The sequence below is a fragment of the Cebus imitator genome, unplaced genomic scaffold (genome assembly GCF_001604975.1).
Source record: "Cebus imitator isolate Cc_AM_T3 unplaced genomic scaffold, Cebus_imitator-1.0 Scaffold18, whole genome shotgun sequence".
Lineage (NCBI taxonomy): Eukaryota > Metazoa > Chordata > Mammalia > Primates > Cebidae > Cebus > Cebus imitator.
The window spans coordinates 14,372,899-14,400,617 of record NW_016107333.1 but is presented as its reverse complement, the minus strand read 5'-3'; the positions used below and the strand labels follow the sequence as shown (position 1 = coordinate 14,400,617).

Sequence of the window (27,719 nt, the reverse complement as noted above, 5' to 3'; positions counted from 1 at the left end):
GTGTTTGTAGGAGTCTGTAAAAGTTGCCAAATTGCACAGTCTTGTAAAGTTGCCAAATTGCACAGTAATTTTAAAGTAAATTAGGTGGTTATAGTTTTAATCCAAAAGATTGATTAACTGGATAAACTGTTAATAGTCTAAACCAAGGAGTTATACATGTTTTATTATGGTAATCTACCACATACTTTATTCATATATAAAGACCATCTATACATCACACAGTCTGGCATATGGCAAGTGATCAAAAACTATTGGTTAAATAAATGGAGCCTGAGTATTCATAAATATTGCCCCTTTTAAATGTACTCATATGATAGTCTGCCTAAAAATGACTTAAAATTTTTCATCAGTTCAATGTGCAAAAACTGCAAGCATTCCTATACACCAATAATAGACAAACAGCCAAATCACGAGTGAACTCCCATTCACAACTGCTACAAAGAGAATAAAATACTTAGGCATACAACTAACAAGGGATATGAATGAAGGATCTCTTCAAGGAGAACTACAAACAACTGCTCAAGGACATAAGAGAGGGCACAAACAGATGGAAAAACATGGTTAAGAAGACTCAATATCATGAAAATGTCCATACTGCCCAAAGTAATTTACACATTCAATGCTATCCGCCCATCAAGCTACCAATGACTTTCTTCACAGAACTGGGAAAAAACATCTTAAACTTCATATGGAAGCAAAACAGAGCCTGCATAGCCAAGACAATCCTAAGCACAAAAAATATCAAAGCTGGAGGTATCGCACTGCCTGACTTCAAACTATACTACAAGGCTACAGTAATCAAAACAGCAAGGAACTTGTACCAAAACAGAGATGTAGACCAATGGAACAGAACAGAGGCCTCAGAAAGAATACCATGCAACTACAAACATCTGATCTTTCACAAACCTGACAAAAAACAAGCAATGAGCAAAGGATTCCCTATTTAATAAATGTGAATCCTGGGAAAACTGGCTAGCCAGATGCAGAAAGCTGAAACTGAATCCCTTCCTTACACCTTATATAAAAATTAACTCTAGATGGATTTAAGATTTAAACATGAGGCCTAACACCATAAAAACTCTAGAAGAAAACCTAGGCAATACCATTCAGGATATAGGCATGGGCAAGGAATTCATGGCTAAAACACCAAAAGCACTGGCAACAAAAGCCATAATAGACCAGTGGGATCTAATTAAACTTAAGAGCTTCTTCACAGCAAAAGAAACTAACAATCGAGTGAACCAGGAACCAACAGAACGGGAAAAAATTTTTGCAATCTACCCATCTGACAAAGGGCTAATATCCAGAATCTACAGAGAACTTAAACAAATTTATGAGAAAAAAAGCAACCACATCAAAAAGTGGGCAAAGGATATGAACAGACACTTCAAAAGAAGACATTTTTACAGCCAACAAACATGAAAAAAAGCTCATTATCACTGGTCATCAATGAAATGCAAATCAAAACCACATTGAGATACCACCTCACACCAGTTACAATGGCGATCGTTAAAAACTCAGGAGACAACAGATGCTGGAGAGGATGTGGAGAAATAGGAATGCTTTTACACTATTGGTGGGAGTGTAAATTAATTCAACCATTGTAGAAGACAGTGTGGCAATTCCTCAAGGATTTAGAACTAGAAATACCATTTGACTCAGTAACCCCATTACTGGGTATATACCTAAAGGATTATAAATCATTCTATTACAAAGACACATGCACACATATGTTTATTGCAGCACTGTTCACAATAGCAAAGACTTGCAACCAACCCAAATGCTCCTCAATGATAGACTGGATAAAGAAAATGTGGCACATATACACCATGGAATAGTATCCAGCCATAAAAAAGGATGAATTCATGTCCTTTGCAGGTACATGGATGAAACTGGAAACCATCATTCTCAATACACTGATACAAGAACAGAAAACCAAACGTCACGTGTTCTCATTCATAAGTCAGTGTTGAACAATGAGAACACACAGACACAGGGAGGGGAACATCATACACAGGGCCTGAGGGGTGGGGGAATAGGGGAGGAATAGCAGAGGGTAGGAGCATTGGGGAGGGATAGCATTAGAAGAAATACCTAATGTAGATGATGGGGTGATGGATGCAGCAAACCACCATCATGGCACATGTATACCTAGGTAACAAAGCTGCAAATCTGTACATGTACCCCAGAACTTAAAGTATAGAAAAGAAATTTATCAGTTATTCTAGTGTAATATAAATTTAAATGTTCTTACCAATTCTCATTTTTATTTTGGCCAATAACATGACATGGGGAAGATAGATATTTTTCAAAGGCTCTAATGGATTTGCATATTTAGTGTTTGATGAAGGAAATTCAATTGTTTCTCCAAAAGTTAGCATCTATTAAAAAAATTGTAATGAGCAATTAGTTGACGTGGTTTGGAACAAGAAGAAAGAGAGAAAAGTAAATTTCTAAGTCTTGCAGACACAAAAGCATTCTCACCTGTTCAGTTAGAATACTGTGAGCCTGAGTCAACAAATTTAATTTTCCTGTTTTTGAAAAGGGAGATTCCTTGAATTTCTCAGCTTTGGTTAAGTCATCCAGTAAAACAAGGCTTCTTGCCAGAGTTAGCCGTGATTGAGGAGAAATAAATTCATTTCCTTCCAGCAAATGTATTATATCCTATTAAAATAAAATTATTCATTTTGATAGTACTGTTTCCAATTCACTGAAATAAGAGCTGGCCATGTTCATTGTTATGCATTCAGTACCTAATGAAATTTGAAATTCCCTCCTTTTGTTCTAACTGGAATCCCTCCCTGACTATAAATATGAACAAAGTTTCCTTTCTACCTGAAGTTTTGTTATGATGTCCGCCTTTAAATGCTTTTCTTGTAGGCCAAGAATTACAGCTTGCGTCAATAATTCAGCCTGCAGTTCCGTGTCGCCTGCACTTTTTGCCTCCATACACACTTCATTGATGAGGCTCAGGCAATCTGTCATATCATCCTCTAAAATAAACAAATGTGGTTATTTAAAATGCACTGAGGAAGTAAGAAGTTATCCATGTGTATGCCCCCAATTTTAATCACAGAAATATTGTATAATATCAAAGAACAGGGGAGTATATTAAGATGGAAAACTTAAAGACTCTGCATGAAACATGGAAAAGAAATGTGTTGTAATTTGGGGGAAGGTACTTGAGGATTTTCCCGTGCTGCAAAAATGATATTGCATGAGACAATTTAATTTGGAAGGTCAATAGAAATGAGTGAATAGATAGGTATACAAATAGATAATGATTAATCACTGCAAGTACTAACATTTACCTGTGCCAAGCTGTGATCAAAGAACATCATACATTTAACCCATTTAATTCTGACAATAATCCTATAGAGTAGATACAACTGCCTCCATTTTACAGGGCAGGAAACTGAGTAATGGGATTTAAGAGACTTGGCCAAGAAAAGCTTGGCAAGAAGTGGTGGATCCAATATTTGAACTCAAGTGGATTGGCTCCAGTAATCTGTGCTCTTCACCTCTACACTTAGTTGCCTTCCTAGATGACAGGAAGACCTGGGCATTTGTATTTTGAAATTGCTTTACCTGTTTTGCATATGTTAGTAAGATCTATGGGACTTTCAATGATACAAAGGACTGTCAAAAATATTCTTATATATTAATAACCTGAATTTTTAATTCCAAAGCAGATCAAGCTAGAAAATTATAAAATGTTAACATGATATATCCCAATAAACCCCTCTTCACCTATGTAAAATTAATTTTTATGAAAACATTGATTAAGCAAATAAGATATTTGTACCTTTTACAATTCCAATGCCATGAATCTGTGCAACAAACGCAGTCACCAGCGCTGAGCGGCACCTCAACCACAGATGAATGTTGAAATATTCTCGGGCATTAAGGGAAATAGGATCTAAACACTCACTGTCATCTTTATTGTCAGTGGCCTAAACAGTATTAAAATGATGGTTATCTTCCCATTGAATAATGTCAAGTTTCTAGCCTAAGACTAAATGTAATGTAAGTTAAAAAAAGGCATCTGTATCATTTCAGAGTATTAAAATTTTAAATTAGAAATTATTATTGTACATTTTATAAACTATTTAAAAATACTCAAAACAAAATCACCCACAATCCAAGAATCCTCTTTAAGATTTTAGCACATTGCTTTTCAGCTTTCCTTTTCTCTCTCTACCCATTCTTGAAAAATGGTTTTGTAGTGTGAATTTCTTATTGCAAATTATATTATCAGCAATTTCTATGTCACTAAAAGTTTCTGTAAACGCCATTTTACGGGCTAAAAAATAAATAATATACACTAATATTCATGTAGTTATTATGTGTCAGGTACTGTGCTACATGCTCTGTATATATTACCTCATTTAATCCTCCTAACAGCCAAGAGGTATTGTAATCATTTCCATTTTACAGTTGGGAGAACTGAGACCTAGGAAGGTTAACTATCTTGCCTAAACACTGTCATATTTTGACAGAGGTGGGATTCCAATTTGTGTCTTCTTGCCTTTAGAGTCCACAGTCTTAATCCACTGTGTCCTGTTGCTGTGTGCTGCTCATATTCCAAACAGGTATCATAATTAATTTGCCACCCTCAATATTACACTTTACAAAGTGGTGAAAAATGTCCAGAGGGCTAGGAGGAATGTGCAAAGAAAGCTATTTTGGGGGGAGTGGAGTCCATCTCAGACACTGGAAACTTTAAAATCGTTTAGAACAACTACCATTTGTTCTAAGTATTTCCTGCTATGCATCTCTAACAGCTCCTCATGTCCAGCCAATCAGCAACACATGCTAGCCAACAGTAGCTAATAGAGCCTAAAGGGGCTCCAATGCAGGAGGGAAGTACAGGAAGGGTAGGGCTAACTGTTCCGTGGAAACAAGGGTAAGCAGTTGACAAGCTGGGTACAGTGGCTCACATCTGTAATCTCAGCACTCTGGGAGGCCGAGGTGGGTGGATCACCTGGGGTCAGGAGTTGAAGTCCAGCCTGACCAATATGGTGAAACCCTGTCTCTACTAAAAATACAAAAATTAGCCAAACGTGGAGGCAGTTTCCTGTAATCCCAGCTACTCAGAAGGCCGAAACAGGAGAATTAGTTGCTTGAACCCAGGAAGCGGATGTTACAGTAAGCCAACATGGCACCACTGCACTCCAACCTGGGCAACAGAGTGAGACTCCATCTCAAAAAAGAAAAAAAAACAAGAGTAAGCAGCCAACAGAGGCCCAGAGACAGGATGGTGATTTGAATGGGCACAAAAAGTACTCAAAGAGTCTAGCATGTAGATTAGCAATACAAAAAAAAAATGCCATCAATATAACTTAATCATTCATTGCTCAGACTTCCTGTCACTAATGAAAAGCCAGGTCACATTAATCTCAATCAGCATTTCTCAACCTCAGCGCTACTGACATAGTTTGGGCCTGATACCTGTTGTGGAGAGCTGTCCTGTAGATTATAGGAAGTTTAGCAGCTTCCCTGCCTCTAGCTGGTAGATGCCAGTAGCACCCCATTCACCCAGTTGTGACAACCTAAAATATCTCCAGACGTTGCCAAATTTCCCCTTGGAGGCAAAATCACCCCCAGTTGACAGTCCTTATTCTAAGTCAATTTTTAGAATTGGATTGCTTTTTAGCATTTTTGTTGCTTTTAATATAGTAAGAAATGAGTATTGAGGACAATTAATTTTGCTAATTTGTAATGATGCTAGATATTAGCAATTTTATTAGTAATGCTTGAAATAATGAGCAAGGGTTCTATGTGATGAATCTTTATATTTCAGTCCTCAACAATCCTGTGTTGTTAAATTACTTGGTCTTATCAGAGCCCAGTCACAGAATATGTGACATTGGTTGTCAGATCTGAGAGCTTAAACAGAAGATTCTAACAATGGGGAGTCCAAACCAGGAAACAGCACTGGTAGCTGACTGGCAACACTAAGGCGATAAATTCAAAAGTGGAATGAGGAGCCAGTCTTGGGAAACAACCTTATTTGCTAGGTAGATCAAAGCTAGATTAATATAATGGTACATCTGGGACTTTGGATGGGACTTTAGTAATTATTATATCCCTATTCCATCAGTGCACAAATGAGATTAAACTTTTTCTAATTAAGAGATTTGTCCAGGCCGGGCACGGTGGCTCACGCCTGTAATCCCAGCACTTTGGGAGGCCGAGGCGGGTGGATCATGAGGTCAAGAGATCGAGACCATCCTGGTCAACATGGTGAAACCCCGTCTCTACTAAAAATACAAAAAATTAGCTGGGCATGGTGGCACGTGCCTGTAATCCCAGCTACTCAGGAGGCTGAGGCAGAAGAATTGCCTGAACCCAGGAGGCGGAGGTTGTGGTGAGCCGAGATTGTGCCATTGCACTCCAGCCTGGGTAACAAGAGCGAAACTCCGTCTAAAAAAAAAAAAAAAAGAGATTTGTCCAAAGTATACCAATAAATAAATAGCATTAATAGGACCTAAATCTTTTTACTCCAAATTCAATGTTTTTTCTACTTACTTCTTTGCTTCATCTAAATAATTAGACAATTTCCTAGCATGCCAATAGTTCTTATATGATAAATATTGTAAGGACAGCATTAAGTCATACTTACAGAAGTTCCTGGAGAGATAGGATTCTCTGTGTCCTCCTGTACTACTTTCTTTTGAAAAAGTTTTGAATCCTGGAGAAGTGTAAGTGTAGAAAATACTATTGCAGCACTAAAATAGAGAATATATTTTTAATGTTATCGGTATTTTATTTGTAGCATCTGTATGTTATTTCCTAAATCTCTTTCTCCAAAAAAACACTCTCACAACCCCCAAAACTGTTAGGTGCCATTTCTGCAGACCTTAAAAGCACCCTGGTCTTAACCACACACTAGTACTTGTCATATTTAATTGCCTGAGTATTGCTTCACAGCTAATTTGTCTTATTCCCTATTGAAATCGAGCATCTAGTATAGTGACTGAGACATAATAGAAACTAAAAAATATTTTTAAATGAAAATGAGTGAATAGAAGAATAAAGGAGTGACATCTCCGAGATCTAAAACAAAATGTATTGGCAATCTCATTTTAATAAAATGAGTATGTATGTACTTTATGTACATCAGAATGAGATTCTACGGCTTTCTGAGGTTATGGAACCGTCTAACCTAATGCTATTACACTTAGAAATCCAAGCTAAACTATCGCTTAATCTGTGTCTAGTAGTGCCAGAAGGAAAATATACTCTATCAAGAAAATGGAGGCCAGAAGTTAGGAATTCTTTACTTCCTGTTGCTCCATACATAAATCTGTCTGCATTTTAAGTCATTATATCCTCCTCCCCTGTAGAACAGTAATTTTATCATTGGCATCACAATTCTTCAAAATATTTTAATGACATATATTAAGAGCTGTCTTCTTTTGAAAATGTATTCCCACACAAAATTCAAAATACAGAACAATCTGTATGCCTGAAGATGCTTATCATACATGGATTTTAAAAAGCTGGATGAAGGCCAAATGGACAATATATCCATCCAATTTCCCCACTTAATAGCTCCACTTGAATAGTTAATCCAGTCACATTTAGCAGGTGTTATGACATGAATCTTTTTCCCACAAAAGGTATGTCGAGGTCCTAACCCCCTGTACTTCAAAATGTGGCCTTATTTGGAAATAAGTTCATTACAGAAGCAACCAAGTTAAAATAAGGACATTAAGCTGGGTCCTAATCCAATGTGACTGGTGTTTCTATCAAAAGGGAGAGCTGAACATAGACGTTCATGGAGGGAAGGTGATGTGAAGACGCACAGGGGGAAGACGGCCATGCAACAGGACTGATGCACTACATGCCAGGGAACGCCAAAGGCTGCCGGCAAATGCCACAGGCAGGAAGAGGCAAGGGAGGATTCTCCCCTAGAGCCATCAGAGCAATTGTGACCCACTGACACCTTGATTTCAGAAGTCTAGCCTCCAAGAATGTGAGACAACAAACTTCCTCGCTTTCTGCCACCCAGTTTTTGGTACTTTGCTACAGCAGTCCTAGGAGTCCAGTAACAGCAAGTTAAAGGCAGACTCCCTCATACCCATCTCTTCCACCCAAACCCACTCCTCATCCATGTCCTCTATCCCACACACAGAACCTAGTACTTGCCATGGCTTCCTCTCTCTGACTCACACTTTATGTTCAATCCATCAACAGGCTTCACCTTCTAAATGGGGATCCTCATCTCCTCCACTGCTAAAGCCTTTGTCCAAGCTATGATCGTCTCCAGGCTGGATGACCGCAGTAGCTTCCTAACCAGTTTCCTGCTATGACTCTTGCCCTTGCAGTTCTATGACACCATCTCTGTCTTTTCACAGTTTCTAACAAGTTTGGTTTTGTTGATATTTGTGCTAACCATATAGTGTTAGTGCCATACTTATGGTTGTTATATAGTTTCTGTTGACTGCACCTTTCATCAATATCAATGGTCCTCTTGGTGCAGTTCAATGCCTTTTGCCTTGCATCCTACTTAGCATGATACTGATATTGCCATCTTTGTTTACCTTTTCTTAGTATCTTTGATAACTGATAATCCTTTTAGTTTTAAAGATGTCTGGACCATTTCTGACAGTGACTTATAGTTCAATTTTATATTTACTACTTCGAGTAGCATTCCTCTTCTAAGGAAAGCATCAAACATCCCATCTTCTGGGACATTACTCTCCTTCCTCTGCCTACCCCCTCTGCTTAAGCTCTTAGTGGGGCTTTCCATACTCTTTCATGACCCTGCCTCCTTGGCCATGGTGCTTGGGACCAGGTATGGGCACATGAGCCAAGCTGGGCCAATCAGAGCACTTCCCTGGTATCTGAACCTGAATCAAGAGACAGTCTCTTGCTCTCTCTCTGGTAAATCTGGGGCATTAGAAGTCTTGATCTAGTGGCAGACAAGTACCCAGCACTGTAGAGGAAGCCAATCTGATCAAATAAAGGTAATACATACATAGGCTGAAAGAGAGAAGACAGAGTAAGGTGGTTCCAGGAGCACTCATGCCTCTGATCCCAGTAAACCCTCAGGCTCCTCCTTATCTCTGTCTTCCCCAGCTTACATGAATCAGAAAATTCCCCCTTTTGCCTGATTTGGCTTAAGTTGGGATTCTGTCACTTGCAACCAGAAAATCCTCACAAATCCAGTGTATTTCAACAAGTTTACATTTATGCACATAATTAACATGCCTTGTTTTCTTCTATTATTTTATGCTGAGTGTATTCTTCCTTTTTCCTTTGTTTTGTGTCTTTTGCTGTAAGACTATTTCCCTTCTATTTTCCACACTGATTTGAAATATATATATCCTGGTTTAGATTCTAATCACAGTTATTTTTAATATTTTCCAAAGCATACTTCTCCATTAATCCATCTTAAAAACATAATTTCTCTACTCTGCTTCTCTATTTCTCAATGTATAAAATGAAATAACACATTTTGATTCCCTGCATATAGGATGAAGAATTTAGTTCTTTTTAATTACCCTATCTCTCCCACATTCACTTGGTTATTATAATCTGATATATTATTCCAAGTCATTGTTAATTATCTTTATACTCTATCACCTTTTTGAGGAATTAGTTTGGACATCTGCATTCTATGCAAACTTATCATTATTTACACTGAGCCCAAACTAGCTCCAGTGCCTACCCACCAGTCATTTTTACAGAACCACTGCCTAGTTCCTCACTCTTAACTATGAGATGGATCTCTTCCGTTGGCTGGAATAGTTCCGTAAGCCCCTGCAGAGTGTTAGGGTACTTGCCCAGGTTTCTGGATGGTGAACACCTTCTGAGTTACGTGTTTAGAAGGTAGAGGGACCACTCTTCTCTTCTTTCCTGGTCCACATTGCTGATCCTTTGAGGGGATAAAGTGGATGTACATGATCCCTTGTGGTTCTCACTCCATCTTCATCTATGGGGACCAGTTGAAAAATAGTTTTCCCACCTCTTGCAAAAGTAGAATTATTATCCTTAGTTTTCAACTCTATTAAAGCTTTTACATTTTTCTATCGCTGTGGGGCAACATGTCTTTCAATGGGAAGTTGGTAGAGAACCTATCAGGGAATATTTTCCCGATGGTATTTTTCCGGTAGAGATCTGGACCTCATTCACTGCTTGAACTTCACTTTGTAACTGGACGGATATTTTTCCAGATGTATACATACTAGTCATAATTTCTTCTTTTTGACGAAAAGTTTATGGTATATGACCATTTGTCAACAGTGTCTTTTTATCAATTTTATGTAAAAATGATAGGAACTATTTGTCATATTTACTACAAGTACAATCTTGTTTTCCTGTGTATTGTGGCTGTAAGGGGTTTGTTGTTATTGAACTTACAAAATTAAAGTATTCAACAGATTAAATCAGTTGACATTTTTCTTTATAGTCAGTTGAATTTTGGAAATATATCTTTCTAGAGATTGTTATTTAATTGCATTTTCTTCTTTAAAAAAAACTTTAAAGTTCATCTGAAATAACTTAATATTTTTTAAGAATTCATACATTGGAGACAGAGAGATCAAATCCCACTTTTGCCACATATTAACTGCACGATCTTGTGAACCCCAATTATCAATCTCATCATCTATAAAGCAGTAATGATGATAATAACAGTGCAAACTTCATGACATAGGATTATTACAAAGATTAAATAAGATCCTTTCATAGAATAACTATCTTATTTAATTCTTATAATAATCCAAAAATACATATTAAGCATCTGCTATGGGCCAGGAAGAAATCCAGGCGCTATAAATACAACAGTAAAGAAGTCAAACAAGAATCCCTGCCCTGATGGAGCTGACATTCTAGTAAGCATGGAGTGTACTTAGCAAACAGGAGTGCTTGGCAAGCAGAGGCACATAATGCATGCTAGGTATTATCATTATTAGTGTACTGAGTTGCCCAGGAGAGGTGGGGAGAGGCTAAATTGATTTTTTTTATAATTTGTTAAATAACATCCCAATCTTCTAGCAATTACTGAATTTTAAACTCTTAAGATTTTGCTGAGCCATTAAAATCGTTTAGATATTTGGAGAACATTTTCTAAGATACTGTGATTATCTAACTTGTTTTTTTATTTAAAATAAAACTAAACAAGAAAATAACAACAGCAAACAGAACATGGACTCAGCGTGTACACAGGAAACGTCCCTCCCCAGACTCTCCCTCCCTCAAGGCTACACACATTCCTGAGGCACCTCATTTACTCATTAGCGTCCAAGGCCAACTCAGAATGGCTGATAGAAAACTCCCATTCTTCTCATCTTGAAATTCAAATTCAGATTTTAAGAGAAACAAAGTATGAGGTTTGGTATCTTGCTAAACCAAAAACTTAATGAATAAAATATAAGCCATACCAATATGTCCTAATCCACTCGGTACTGCTTAGTTGCAGAACAGAAAATTTCTAGTTTCTCCACTACACTAGACAGACAGAAAGTATTTGAGGATTATCCACTGCCAACAATCTAAAAATCCCAAAAGAAGAAAGTTTCATTCTGACACAAAATTAAAAGGCCCAAATATTTTTCCATTTAAACAATAAATATAAAGGAAAACAGGATGGTATATTTATTTAAAAAAATACAAACCACAGGATTCTGAAAGAAAGGGGCAACCCTAGAAGAAGTAAAAATACAATTTGAATAACTTTGATCCCGTTTATTTCTTATTAACATTCATGACAAAAAATGGTCAGTTTGTTCTCATAAAATCCATGCAGCTCACTCTACCTGTCACCCTAGGGAATGTGCCTTTCCATTTCCTTGACACATAATTTTATTAGAAGTATCATGAAATGTCAAGCTAACCATCATTTGGAAAAGGGACTGTCCAACACTCTCAGCAGTGCCCAAACAGAAGCTCACAGGGGATAAAGTTCACATGAGAAAAACTCATTCATCTTGACAGTAGGCTTCCCCTAAATGACAACTCTGCTCCAAAAAGGCAATAATATCAAAGTTTTTTTGCAGGTTTTGTCCCAAGGGCCAGGCTCATGTATTTAAAGTAGGAGTAGTTCTGATATACTTGCACACTATTTGCATATGTCTATCTGGTCTTCAAATTAAAGTTCTATTATGACAGTCCTTTCTATGGCCATTTTGTAATTTTTAGTTTCTCATTTCACTCTTTCTCCCTAAAAAGAATAAAAGCCACTCAAATCCTTCATACCAAAAAGGTACAGGATACACAGAGAGCTGGGAAAGCAATGAAGGTGAATGATATTTTCTAGGGCTGCTGTTGTTCTCCAACATGTAATTTGAAAAAAAAAAAAAAAGTTCTATAGAGAATTATATAGCAAAAATTTCTTCTCCCTTCAAACTCCAATGGGGAAAATGGTATGTTATTATGCTAAGTGTATTCTACCATCAACTACCATGTGTCCTTAAAAATAGCTATACATGTGACAATATTCTAAGCCAGTGGTTCTCGAGTTTTTTATTCTTAGCACCTCTTCATACCTTTAAAAATTATTGAGAACCCAAAACAGATCCATCAACATTTGCCAACATTAGAAATTCAGCTAAAAATGTCTTAGCTTCCTTAACATTTATTAATTCATCTTAACAATAGTAAGCCTATTACACATTAGCATAAATAAAATATTTTATGCAAACGACTATATTTTCAAAAAAATTCATGAGAAGAATCCCATAGATCTCTTCAATGTCTGGTTTAATAAAAAACAACCTACCAAGTGGTCAGGTATGGTGGCTCATTCCTGTAATCACAGTACTTTGGGAGGCCAAGGTGAGTGGATTACTTGAGGTCAAGAGTTCCAAGACCAGCCTGGCCAACATGGTGAAACCCCATGTCTACTAAAAATGTAAAAATTAGCCAGGCATTATGGTGTGTGACTGTTATCCCGGCTACTCAGGAAGCTGAGACAGGAAAATCGGTGGAACCCAGGAGGTGGCAGTTGAAGTGAGCTGAGATCCTGCTACTGCACCACTCCAGCCTGGGTGACACAGCAAGACTGTCTCAAAATACACACACACACACTTCTCATACCTTTTTCTACACTCAGTTTTTCTAAAATATTGTTTTGGTTGAAGCGTATGAAGAAGATTAAGTGTCACACAGTCATTGGAAATGGGAGAAGTATTTAAATGGCTGCTTCAAATAACTGTTAATATTCTTCTTTGATACTACACTAAAGTAGTATCAAAGTAATAACTATTATGTGACAAGTGATAGTTTTTTAGAAAGTTTGTTGCAATGTATAATCTAGTACCACACTTTGATGAACTTTCCCTACTCTGTTCCATTAAAAGCTACTGCTCTATCTTATTCACTGGGATTTTGTAACATTATACATCAGTCATTTAGCAAATATTGTCTTTCTGAGTTACATAGATTCCCCAAATGTTGAAGCATTTTATTATATAATATTTTTTAAAGTCATGTTTTTAGTATTTCTACCAATCTTACAGAAAAAAATCTAAACATTAGAAAATTGTCAAGCTCGTGGTGGCTCATACAAGTTTCCCAAACTTCTAGTTTTCCTGTGAAAGTTTAAATTATATCATTGGCAACAAATTCTATCAGTTCTTTCCCCAGAAGTGGCATACTCACTTTGCTCATTTTCAGTAAAACGTTTGCCAAATGCCCAAGTCTGAATAACCATAGTTTGTCAGTTGTTTTCAAATGAAAATGGTATTCCATGAAGAAAGCAGCCTATCCAACTCTCAATTCTATCATACACATTCTTACACAAGTCAACCATAAGCTTTCACAAGCAGCAGACATACCTAGGCATATTTCCCATATAATATTCCCAAAAGATGTTAAAAATATACATCCAAGGGTAAGGATTTGTAAGTACAAGATTCTACTCCTTCGCCAAGGGCATTTTTTTTTTACTTATGCTTTTATAGCAGTTATTTATTTATATTTTAATCTCTAATTTTATTATTATTATGCTTTAAGTTCTGGGGTACATGTGCCAAACATGCAGGTTTGTTACATAGATATACACGTGCCATGGCGGTTTGCTGCATCCATTGCCCCGTCATCTACATTAGGTATTTCTCCTAATGCTATCCCCTCCCCAATCTCCCCACCCCCACAACAGGCCCCAGTGTGTGATGTTCCCCTCCCTGTGTCCATGTGTTTTCATTGTTCAACACCCACTTATGAGTGAGAACATGCGGTGTTTGGTTCTCTGTTCTTGTGTCAGTTTGCTGAGAATGATAGTTTCCAGCTTCATCCATGTCTCTGCAAAGGACATGAACTCATTCTTTCTTATGGCTGCATAGCATCACCAAGGACATTCTTAAGTGAAATTGGCATTATTTTTTTAATTGTGTAAGTGTACAGCAGTGAAGACAGCAATGATTACTAGTACAGTTTGGGGCTGCTGCTTTGATTCATGGTGAGACGCCAGAAGTCTTATTGTTGTTTCTGTAGCATCAGTGTGAATAACACAGTGAATAAGGCAAATGATGTCTTAGTTTTATTAACATGGTTAATAAAAATGGGCACCCCCATGCCCAAGGGGTCTAGGAGACACCCCCAGAGATGTGCAGACCACACTTTGAGAATCACTGCTCCAAACATACTTTACAGATGTTCATCACTGCTTAGAAACTACAAAAAAATATAAATCTCCCAACGCCTCTACTGTCATCTAGATTTAGATGTGATTAGTCATGAAATAGCCTTCAGTCAAAGCTTATAGGCTTATACTGATGAGATGATTATATGTTTCCAATCAAAGCAAATGAGGATTTCTGCTGAATTGATTTACCCTTTGGGAAACACGTTAAGTGGGATTCTCCTGTTTAAACAGAATGACAGTCTAAAAGTCTTAAATGTAACTGCTCTTCCAAATTTCAATTTGAATGGGGTTTAATGCACAGAATTTCATTATAAATTAAAAAATTAAGGAGAGAAAAAACAATATTTTTCATCCAACTTGATCATTTCTTTTCTCATTCAGTGACTATATTTTTTCATTTACAGAATTTCTATTTGGCTGTTTTCCAAATTCATCTGTTCCTTTTCTATGTTGTCTCATTGCTGCTTTGTAGATTCTCTTCTATCCTTCCTATCGTTGAACAGTTTATTTCTTGGGCTGTAAAGTCTGCCATTTACTGTGTCTGCTAACTCTCTGTTATGGCTGTTTCTTCATTTGATTTATAGTATTTGATTCTGTGCTATCTTTGGTGGGAATTATTTTCCACAAGAGTCTTGTATTTCCCGAGTTAACCTCTATGAGACTGTTCAGGGTTTGCCTCTGTTCTAGCCCTATGATGTCAGGACCATTTTAAGCTAATTTCTCAGGGTTTCTACATTTCATGGATCATGCCAATTTGGACCCCACAATTTCTAATGGCATCAGCCTGGGGAACTGATTTCTCTTGGGTGACTTTTTCCATCTGTGTTCCTAGCAGGCACCCAGTCTCCCGGCTAGCCCCCAGAGACTAGGTGCCTGCCAGGAACACAGATGGAAAAAGTCTGTATCCCCAAGGTAGAAGATAACTTTATTCTAGATTAGAGAAAAAGAGAAGACTGGACTGGGCTCCTACCCTATTGTGTGCCAATCATATCAGAACATCACATTTGCTCTCTGCACTGGCTCTTTTTCATTTCCCTCTCTCTCAAGAGACTTTGTCTTGACCTTACTTCTACCAACTGCAGTCACCCTCTTTCTCTGCTCTCCTTCACAGTAAAGCTCTTCCAAAGAATCATCTTTATTTGTAGGCTCCAAATTCTCTTCCCATTCTCTCATAAACCACTCTAAACATAATCTTTCCTAAGCATCTTCTAAGGTTACTTCTGTGAAGGTCACCATTAGCCTCTAGGCTAAATCCAGTGGTCAACTCTCTATTCTTATGTTACTCAATCTATCAGAAGTTTGTGGCACAGTTGGTCACTCCATTCTCCTTGATCACTTTCTTCACTTGGCTTTCAGGATTCCATAATCTCTTGGTTTTCTTCTTACTGGCCACTTCTCAGTTTCCTTTGCCGGCTTCTCATTTCCTCCTCAGTCTCGTAAAGATGGAGTACAAAACTCAGGGCTTGGTCCTTGGTCCTTTTCTCTCTTCCATCTATTTCTACTCCCTAACGGAGCTTATTCAGTATTAAAATTCTGCCTTTATTTATTTATTTTTTAGTTGTTACACTGTATTTTTAAATTTGTATGATTTTTATGATTGTATTTTTTATTGATGCTTAATAGATGTATATATTTCCAGGGTACGTGTAATATTTGATACATTACATAATGTATAATAATTAAATAGGGGGGATTGGTATATCCATCACCTTACACAATTATCTTTTCTTTATGCTGGGAACATTTGAATAACACTGCCTATATTCTAAAGACTCTCAGAATATTTGACATCTTCAATTATACATCTAAGGGACATCTCAAACTATATATATCTAAATTTTAACTCCTGATGTTTCCCCTAAATAAGCTGCACCCCCACAACCTCCCCATTTCAGTTAATAACCACTTCTTTTTTGACTCCTCTCTTTTTCTCACAACTTACATACAATATCTATAAAATCGAATGGCTCTACCTTCAAAATTTACTCAGAACCCAAGTACTTCTCATTACCTCCAGTGCTATCACACTGGTAAAACTGCACCGTATTTCCATTATTATAATGGCCTCCTTAATTCATCTCCTTGTTTTCACACCCTTTTCTTCTTATCATCAATTCTCATAATAACAGCAAGAGCCATCCCTTTACAATGAAAATCAGATCATGTCACTCCTCTGGTCAAAACTCTACAATGACTCCCCGCTTCACTCACAGTAAAAGTTAGTCTTTACCCAGCCAAAAGGTCCTTTGTAATCTCCTTGTCCACCAGTCACCTCTTTGGAGATCTCCCTTGCAAGTCTGCCCCAAACTCATTCCGCCCTAGCCACAAGAGACCTTGAGCTGTCCCTCAAACGTGTATCAAGCATGTTCCCATGGCCTGGAACACTTTCTCTATATTTGCATGGTTAATTCCTCATTTAAGTACTTTGTTCAGATGTCACCTCATCAATGACGCCTGCCCTGACCACCCAAAATGTAGTTCAGATGTCAAGACTGATCCCACACACACCCACATCAAGAAGGTATGAAAGGGTGTACTGCTCAGATAATGAGATCTACCAAGAAGATCTGCGCAGGTTCCCAAACAGGTGAGAAAATGTATGGAGAGAGCAAGGAAAAGAGACTGGCTCGGAATTGCATGGTGGCTGGTGGGTGGCACTGGGGTAAGAGTTCCTGCACGTGGGCCAGGACTTACATGGTTTGAATTTCCCACTAACACCAAAGGAGGGAACAGCTAGCTGGGCTTTCTTATCTGCTTGCTCTGCTTGGGCGTGGGGCAGAGGAAGGGGAGTGGTCGGGCTTGAAAGCTGTCAGCCATTGAACATCAAAATGGAGTCACACTCTTTATTACAATCACAAAATTTTAAAATGGTAACACCTCCCCCTCCAACCTCTACTCCTTATATTCTCCACAGCACTTGTCATTTTTGTCCACACTCTGTAATTTACTTGTGTTCATAGTTTATTGTCAGCATGTTTATTATCTATTAGAATATAGGGCAAGATTTTGGTCAGTGTTGTTATATATTTTGTCTAGATTCTATATATGAGTATTGGGCCACTGATATGTCCCAGGAGCTTCAAACAGTGCCTAGCATATTGTAGGTGCACAAAATTATTTTTAAATAAATTAATGAATGGTAAGAAATTTGTGTATTATTAAATGAATCATTATTGAATCACCATTAGATGAATCATTATTGAATGTGTCAGAGGACCTCATGATAGAAGTGTTTATCACAAATAGCATGGGGAAATTCTTGAATGTAGATTTCCATATTATTAAATATGAAAAAAATCACTATATTATTTTTACCACTCTACCTGATTGCTTATATATCTGCGAGCATACGGATACATAAATTCTATTCTATGCATATTTAAATCTTTAGTGTCTAGATCAGGGCCTGGCAATGAGACAGTCAACAGATATTGGTTGACTAAATAAATAAATTGATGAACAAACTACATAAAAGAGCTGACAATAACAATTACAGCACATTGAAATAATCAGCCACCCACAACAGTGTAATAGTTTAGTGCAATATGCTGCAAAAACTGTTACTTTTTCAAAATAGAGTTTGTTTTTAATATTTTAATTCAGTGTTTTAGAAAAAAATCACTCCATAGGTTTTATTTGTAAAAAGGTTTAGTCTTTTTAAAAAGTAAATTAAATGTATAAAAAAATGAAAGCATTGTTAATTTGTTCATTCTACATATGAAATTAAACAACCCAGCTGTGTGCCTTCATAAAATAATTGCTTTGTTGAGAACTGTAATTTTTTATTTTATTTTTTTGAGACAGAGTCTCACTCTTTCACCCAGGCTGGAGTGCGGGAGCGCAATCTAGGCTCATTGCAACATGTGCCTTCCGGACTCAAGTGATTCTCCTGCCTCAGCCTCTCAAGTAGCTGGGATCGCAGGCGCCCCCACAAAGCCTGGTTAATTTTTGTATTTTTAGTAGAGACAGGGTTTCACCATGTTGGCCAGGCTGGTCTCGAACTCCTGACCTCAAGTCATTTGCCCCCCCTTCAGCCTCCCAAAGTGCTAGGATTAAAGGCATGAGCCACCATGGCCAGCCAGAACTACAATTTTAAGTGTAATCATGTATGAAAACTTCCCTGAATAATAAAAAGCAAGTATGCTACGGATGTAGGAATTTCTAAAACTTACATAACACTTAAGTCCCTTTAACAAACTAGGGTGAAGAAACTCTCTTCCAAGGTATCCCTCCCCTGTGCATAGACAGACACACCTGTATGCTGCCCGATGCCTCTGCAGAGCAGCTGCAGCCAGCTGAAGCCTGGCCTCCACCACAATCTCCAGCTCGCCAGCGGAGCACTGAGACAGGGTCTTGAGCCCTGGATGTTCCACCTCCGACAGAAGGATGTTTAGCCTGTCCTCAGCTTCCATTAGTAAAGTTGACTAAGGAAAGGATACCATATATCATGTGAATTCAAAAATAATACAAATGATGTCTCCTTCTTCTTTAGCAAAGATTTTTCATGTACTGAAAAGTAACAATGAATGGAAGACCAAAAAAGAACTCTGTATTTAATCACCAGAGAAGAAAATTCAGCAAAAAGTGAAAAGGCAACAGAAAATGAAAAGGAAAGTAAAAGCAAGCATAAGCATACATGACAGTGACCCCTTTTTGTAGGCACAGCTGGTGCTTACTAATCACAGTGGTTATGTCCTCTAAAGTTGTTGCACTGATTACTGGATACTGAAGCATTGCTCCTCGGGGAGATGGAGAAAAGTACCTGAGAGCCTCTGGTCACAACATTTTCATTAACTGCTCAATGCATAGCCTTGTTTATTGTGTGCTTATGGCTAAGGATATATAACAGCATATGTCACATATACTGTTAATTCACTAACCTTGAACTCACGGCCAATAGCATTCATATCTGAAGGAAGTTTATCTAACACACATAGTTTCTCCATAAGGGACACCACAGCATTCTTACACTTAGAAATGCTCGACAGCACTTCAGCACTATGCTGGAGAGTCATTGTAAATATTGACAAAAATGCAAAGGGCATGGTAATAAACAGACCATGAAAAGGACACTTGTTTACAGTATGAGGGTGGCAACAAAAAGAGCATCTCCTTGTTCATCTCAACTGGGAATGTGTGCATCGGGCAGCTCAAATTTTTCTATGCTCTGTGTGTGTTCACGGATAGCCAAGTAAGTGCCAAGAGTATTGATTTTCAGATTACAGATAAATTTCAGTGGATCTGCAAATTAGCAAACACAGAATCTGTGACTAATGCGGACCAACTGTATTTCAAGTTAAAGTATGGTCACCTAGTTGGTAATGTGAAGATAATGATATTTTACAGTAGACAATCAATAGTAAATAACAACCTGACATGGCAGAAGATAAAGAGACCAATCTTTCAAGTGACAGGCCTCTAAAAATGCATTTGTGCAGAGTAGTGAATATTATAGAAATATTAGGGCAATTTAGTATAACGTTTAAGAACATGGATTTTGAATCAAAAAGATGTAGTCCTTCTCCTGGATCTGTATTCTGTTGGTTGTATGATGTTAGTCAAATTCTTAGACTGTCTAAGCCTCAGTTTTCTCATGGTTCAGCACAGCACAGATCAAAAATGGTTACCACCTACATCATAAAGTTATAGAAATTAAATAGTCATGCAAAAGCTGCTGTTGCCATTGTCATCACTATTATTGGGAAATGATAAACAGGGCATGGAATACTCATATCACACCAAATAATGAATCATATTTTCTGAAGCACCTTAATCAGGTTGTGAAGTCAAAACCTGACACCACTAGACATCCACTTTTCTCATGAGGAGTAAACTCCATCTCTGGCTCCAACCCATTCTTATGCAAGAAAAGGTAACTGCTCTCACAAGAGCAAGCATGACTCTGAAAGTGGGCCCATCCAGGGACTAATACTGCATTTTGGTAACTAACTTACTATAGTTTGAAAACAGTTTCAAACTTACCTTTAGCATGCTAAGAGTGACCTCATTGTTTGTAAGATGATAAAATGAACCTCCATCATTTTTTGAATATATCTCTATAAAGACACAAAATTTTGGAGGGACCAAGGATATCTATGGTTAGTTTAAATATTAATTCTAGGTTTATTTTATTTTATTTTGAGACATAGTCTGGCTCTGTCACCCAGGCTGGAGTGCAGTGGCAAAATCTCACACTACAACCTTCGCCTCTTGGGCTCAAGCCTTCTCACCTCAGCCTCCCGAGTAGCTAGGACTATGGGTACACACCAACACACCCAGCTAATTTTTGAATTTTTTGTAAAGATGGATTTTTTGTAAAGATGTTGCCCAGGCTAGTCTTGAACTCCTGAGCTCAAGTGATCCAGCTGCCTCAGTCTCCCAAAGTGCTGGGATTATACACCCCAAAGTGACCTTCTGGTCTTCCCTTTCAAATCTTTTTGACTCCACCTTCAAGGCATATCCAGAATCTGGCTACTTCTCACCACCTCCACTGCTACTACTCTTGTTGAAGCCATCATAAGCTCTAACTTGAATAATTCAATAGCCTTCTAAAAGGAAATATGATTATACTCCTATAATTATTCACCCTTTTAGTTCCCCCAACCCCATAGCCTAACCTAGTTTCAATACAGAAACCAGAGTTAGGCTTTAGAAACTTTTAGCTCTTCCTCTTAAAACTTTTCCAATGGTGTTCCAACTCACTCAGAATAAAAGACAAATCTTTTTATTATGACCTTCAAAGCCTTCCATAATCACTCTGTTATCTCCTTGACAGCATCTCCTAGAACTTTCACCTTTGTTCACTCTGCTTCAGCCACACTGGGCTCCAGCTGTTCCTCAAGCATGCCAGATGCACACCCATCTCAGGGTCTCAGTATTTGTTCCCTTTACCTAGAATACGCTTCCTCAGAAACTCACATCTCATTCCCCTTCCTCTTTTAGACATGTGCTCAAATGTCATCTGTTTAGTAAGACTCTTCCTGACAATGCTATTTCAAATTACACCCACTCCTGCACTCCCTACCCCCTTTCCTGCTTTCCAAAGCACTTGTTACCATGTAACCCACAATACCTTTATTCATTTGATTTATTGTATTTTTCTATCATAACAAGTTTTAAGATAGTATTTTTGTGTTTATTTTCACTGTTAGATTCTCAATTCTCAAATAACATAGGAGCTAACAAATATTTTTCAGTTATAAAATCAAATTAACTATTTTATTAACACAGGAAGCCAGGAAAATCAGTAGTACAAAACAGAGCATTAAGAATCATATCCTATTTCACTTAACATAATGTCCTCCAGTTCTATCTATGTTGCTACAAATGACAGGAGTTCATTATTTTTTATGGCTGAATAATATTCCATTGTGTTATACACCATATTTTCTTTATCCATTAATCCATTGCTGGACACTTAGGTTCCATACCTTGGCTATTGTTAGCACCCCTGCCCAGGGCTCACTAAAATTATTCAAACTAAAATTATTCAGATACTAAGCCTGTTCACCCTGCTTTTACTCAATCCACTTGCATAGCAACCACCATAAAAGTTCTTGCTCATGTTTTCCTCCCACTGTCCTCTGCCTCCTGAGACACAGCCTAGCTTCCCTGAGTGCCCTTCTCCCACCGCTGTATTATACGCCCTTCCTCTTGGAAACTGCAACTGTTTTCTCAATGGCAGTCATCTGATCTGTTGGTCTCATCATACCTGAATAATGAAACTTACATTTTAAATTAGAGGCCTCAGTATTACTCTGTTATCAAAACTAGACAAAGACACTACAAGAAAACTACAGACAAATATCTCTTGAGTATGAATGCAATCATCTTCAACAAAATGCTAGCAAACAGAATCTAACAGGTAAAAAGAATTACAGGACAAGCGCAGTGGCTCACACCTGTAATCCCAGCACTTTGGGAGGCAGAGGCAGGCGGATCACTTGAGGTCAGGAGTTCGAGACTAGCCTGGCCAACATGGTGAAACACTGTCTCTACTGAAAATGCAAAAAATTAGCTGGGCATGGTGGCAGGTGCCCGTTGTCCCAGCAACTTGGGAGGCTGATGCAGGGGAATAACTAGAACCCAGAGGCAGAGGTTGCAGTGAGCCAAGCTCCTAAACCCACTCCATCCCCACATCCTAACCCTTTGGTCAAGTTCACCAATGGCCTGCACTTGGCTAAATCCAAGCTCACACCACTGCACTCCAGCCTGGAAGAGAGAATGAAACTCCGTCTACAAAAAAATTATAAACCATGATTAAGTGGCACTTAACCCAAGAATGTAAGGTTGGTTAAATAACCAAAAATCAATTAATGTAATATACCATATCAATAGAATAAAATGCAAGAACCATATAATCACCCAATAGATGCAGATAGAGCATTTAATAAAATTCAACACCTTTTCATGATAAAAATTACTTGACAAACTAATAGAAGAGAAATTGCTCAACCTGATAAAGGATATCTATGGAAAAACCCAAAGTTAAAACATCATGCTGAATAGTGAAAACCACTATTTTTAAGGCAACATCTAATACAATTGGAAATTACCCTATGGCCCATAAATCCCATCCATGGGGTATATGCCCCACAGAAAGATACGCTATGCCATGTGGGTATGTAGCACTGCAGCAATATTCCTTGGAAATGAAGTGCATGTGCAGCAATGGAGGTACACATTCCTTCTTATTCAGTCTTTCCTCTATTGCTGCACTGTGCATGCACTTCATTTCCAAGGAACATTCATGGGGGATGTTCATGGCCTAGAATACTATACAGTCAATACAGTGGACCAAAGCAAAGCAGTAGACTTGGAGTGATTTCAGTGAAGTTTTTCTGCATGGGAAATACCAGATGCAGAAAAATGTGAATATACCATTTTGTAAATGGTATATTCACATTTTTCAAATATAATGCACTATCATATATTTACACATACATGATAGAATTTATAATTTATTTACAAAATGGTATATTTACAAATATAACAAATTATAAATTTATTATAAATTTATAATCATGTAAATAAATAAGTTCTATTATGTATGTGTAAATATGATAGTGCATTATATATAAAGTGTATGAATATGGATATATATATAAACAGGGATATATATGTGCATACACCCAGACATAGTACATAAGTGTGTCATTATATGAGCACAGAGAAAACTGTGGAGGAATATATACTAGATCATTTATATAGATTAGTGGGGGCAGTGACAGTAGTTAGGGATAGGAAGGAGAAAGGGAAATAAGCAAAAAGTAAAACAATTACCATTCAAGTTTGGTAGGTTTGGTTTGCTCCTGTCAGTAATTACTGTTTTCAGTTTATTTTCTGGGACACAATTTATTGTTGCAGCCACACTTAGGAAAAAGTATGCTTTAACAAAATAAAACTTATTTGAGAGATGCGGTTGGCCAATTGTAATCAGAATGGCAGGCAAGCCTTTATTTCTTAATTCATCAATTGCCTAAAACATGGAAAAAAGGAAAAAGAGCAAATTAGAGAAATATTTTTTTCAGGTATTATTAGCTTCATTGTTTTGCAGTCCGTATTTGGTGTTGGATGAAGGGATATAGGGCTGGGCATGGGATATCATAAATGGGAGGTCTATTGAGAGAGACATGTAACATCAGAACCATCTGAACAGTTCAACAATGCTTCTGTAGTTCCCCACCAATTTCTGACCTGTGCCTCATGAAGCCAGCTCTGCCATCGTGGCAGAGTAAACCTGGTGCTCAGAGTGAAGGATGGGATACTTTAACAAAACAGACAAACTGAAAGCTCATTAGCCACGCCACACACATCGGCCACTCTCCTATAGTGTGAGTAATCAGAGCTATTACGACAGGAAAAGGAAAAGATGGGCAGACAAGCAATCTCCCTACCCTGCTTAGAGCACACGGTCAATCATTAGAACCCCTTCTCATAGACACCCTCAACCCCCTGGGCCCTCACCTAAGCAAACGCACTTCCTTAGCAAAATCACAGCTCCAACTCTGAAATCCAACTCTGTGCCCTCTTAGGGCCTGCATCCCTGGAGAAAATCAGGCAAACTATACAAATAGTTCCATGTGAATTACCCAACCAAACCTCAGCACTGCCTGATAATATTTTGATATTTTGCCAGTCCGTTCACTCTCTTTCTTAACCATTTTACATCTTTCTTTCCTCTAAATTCTAACCCTTCTTTCCCTGTTCTCTTCCCAGTCAGTGACCTTGCTTCCTCCACTTCACTAGGAAAAAACTTAAGCAGTCAGAGTAGAGCATGCTTCTCCATCTGTTTCACACACCTGAGTATCTGCTCCCCACAGCTCTACCTTCCTTTCTGCTACCCAAGGCTGGCATCACCATTCAGGCCATCATTCCCTCCTCCAATGGCCTACTCAGCCATTCTTTCCTAAATCATAAATATGCCACTCTCTACAGAAACATTCCTATCAGCACACAGCCATGCTTCATCTCCTCAATTTTAACAATCCAAAAACTCTCTATATCCCAACTTCCCTATCCAGCCACTACCCTGTTCTTCGCTCCCCTTCACAGCAACACTCTGAAAGAATTCTAGTTTTTCTCCTTTCATTTGCTCCTAAACCCACTGCATCCCTACATTCAAACCCTTTGGTCAAGTTCACTGATGGCCTGCACTTGACTAAATCCAATGTTCAACTATCAGTCTTCTGATCTGATGTCATTATTTTATATGCCAATTAAACTGTCACATGCCATCAACTGTAAATTGCATTCTGATTTCAGAGACATTAAATATAAAAAAAAAATGCATGTTTAAGACTCAGTGAATTATTGTACTTGATTCATCATCAAAATTTGATACTACTGATCACTCACTCTTTCTGAACATGCTTTCTCCTCTTGGCTTTCAGGCCACCACACTCCCTTGGTTTCCTTCTTACCCTACTGGCCTCTCCTTTTCTGTCTTCTTTAGCAAAATCGCAGCTCCTACTGAACCAACTTGCTGGTTCCTCTTCTTCTGCTATACCTCTTAATATTTGACTGTCCTGGAACCCAGTGCTCTTCTTCCTCCTCACTCCCTCCCCTTAGGTGATCTTAATCAGGCTCATGGTTTTAGGTTCATCTGAAGGCTGATGAAATCACAGCTTCTGTGTAACTCCAACCTCTCTTCTGAACTCCAAATTCACAGAATCAATTTCTGACTCAACTCTTCCACTTGGATGCCTAACAGATATCTCAAACTCAACATCTCTCAACTCATTATCTCCAGCACACACACAGACACACAAAATGTAGGCTGTTTGAGGTTTGGGAATTTGTATTGTGGTTGACTGAGATATTTGATTGACGGCATCAGAACAGTACCTGGCACATGGTGGGCTCTAGGGTTTGGGAAAAGTAATCCCTTTATGGCATAAATCTATCAGGACATACTTCTGCTCAAAAGTCTCCAGTGGCTCTTCATTTTGTTCAGATAACAGCCTAGTTACAATGGCCCTACAACCCCTTCACAATTTGACCTCTCTAACCTTATCTCCTACTGCTTCCCATCATTCACCCAGCTCTAGCCACACTGGCTTAGATGTCCCTCACCAAGCTAGGCAATCTTGACTCAGGGCCTTTGCACTTACCTTTCCCTCTTTTTAGATTGTTCCTTTTCCAGATTTCATATGACTTGCACCTTTAGCTGTTTCAGGTCTATTCACAAAAGCCACTTCAGTGAAGACTAACCTGATTACCCCATTTAAAATTACCATCTCCAACATAGCCCCATGCTCCCAATTCACTTTATGCATAGTTCCATTTATTTTCTCCCATAGCATGGTTCTCCTTCTAATGCACTATATAACTTACATATTATTATGTATTTACTATTATATCATAGTTATTACTAGCCTTGCCCATTAAAATACAAGCTCCATAAGAGCTTAGAGTTTGTCTGTATTGTTGATTGACTAATGTTGATTGACAGCATCAGAACTAATGTTGATTGGAAGCCTATTGCTTTGCACACAATAGACTCTTGATTTTATTTGTAGAATTAATACATAAGGCAGATGTTGGGGCTATCTATTCTGGGGGGAAAAAAAGAAAAACTATTTGCCTTATGTAAACAAAAAAAAATTCCATTGTTTGAAAGAGCTTGAAGCATGAAACTTCAGATTGGTTGGGAGAAGGTTTCTCTTTTCTTTTCTCTCCACAGCAAACAGTTATTTAATGAGCCTTGACAATTACACACAAACACTTGAGGATCAAAAGAAGATTAATTAGTAATACTATTTAACACTCCCTTCTTTCCCTTTATGTAAAAAAAAAAAAAATCATAAAGCGTAATCTGAAGAGTCTTAAGCAGACCAACGGTACTGTTTTAACTAATTAGCTAATAGAAACCGAGTGTCCATTATACTATTAGTCTCTTTTTGCATAAGAAGAAATCATCAGACAGACATTCTTTTTATACCAAAAACCACTCCCTAAGGAAGTATTTTAGGATGCCCCGGCATTTAAGATGGGAAAGAAATAAATATTCTTAGACATCCCAAGGTCTTGGAACACTAAAATGAAATATGAGTATGTATTTCTATCTTCCTAATACCAAGTTCAGGCAAATTGCTTATAAATTAAAACAAATTTTTAGGAAAAAGAAAAAAACAATGAATCATCTGAAGGATAATTAAAAGTGAACTCTGTGGAATAAAATGCACAGTAATAGAAAAGTAATAAGATTACATTTAATAAAAGTTAGATATATTCCTATTAAAATTGTGGAAGACAAAAATAAAGCAATTTTGAGGAAATATCTCTCAAAATTATTTAATTAAAAATATATATCTTGCTTAATGCTGTTCCTAGCAGTTAAAAAAATAAAAAGCATGTGTATCTATCTGCATTAACTGCCAGCTGGTTCTATGAACTCCTTCTCCATCCATAGCCCCCCATTAACAATGGTTGTACCACAGCTCTTCTGCTCTCACATTTTCCAGGAGAGACAGGCTGTCAACACCCCTAAGGTTTTTTTTTTCTCCCCATTTATTTATTTTATTGCATTTTAGGTTTTGGGGTACATGTGAAGAACATGCAAAATTGTTGCATAGGAACACACGTGGCAGTGTGATTTGCTGCCTTCCTCCCCATCACCTAC

General features: G+C 37.8%; 1 protein-coding gene across 1 annotated transcript in view; it reads right to left on the bottom strand.

Annotated features, from left to right (window-relative positions):
* CFAP54 (cilia and flagella associated protein 54) overlaps positions 1–27,719 on the bottom strand; it is a 361,147-nt gene that overhangs the window by 137,726 nt on the left and 195,702 nt on the right. Inside the window, exons 49-56 of the mRNA XM_017511466.2 lie at positions 23,879–24,074; positions 20,579–20,652; positions 18,851–19,020; positions 6,626–6,731; positions 3,806–3,953; positions 2,836–2,993; positions 2,485–2,664; positions 2,255–2,381 (exon numbers count right to left, since the gene is read on the bottom strand). Of these exons, the coding sequence (XP_017366955.1) occupies positions 2,255–2,381; positions 2,485–2,664; positions 2,836–2,993; positions 3,806–3,953; positions 6,626–6,731; positions 18,851–19,020; positions 20,579–20,652; positions 23,879–24,074 (1,159 nt within the window). The remainder of the gene's footprint in view (positions 1–2,254; positions 2,382–2,484; positions 2,665–2,835; positions 2,994–3,805; positions 3,954–6,625; positions 6,732–18,850; positions 19,021–20,578; positions 20,653–23,878; positions 24,075–27,719) is intronic.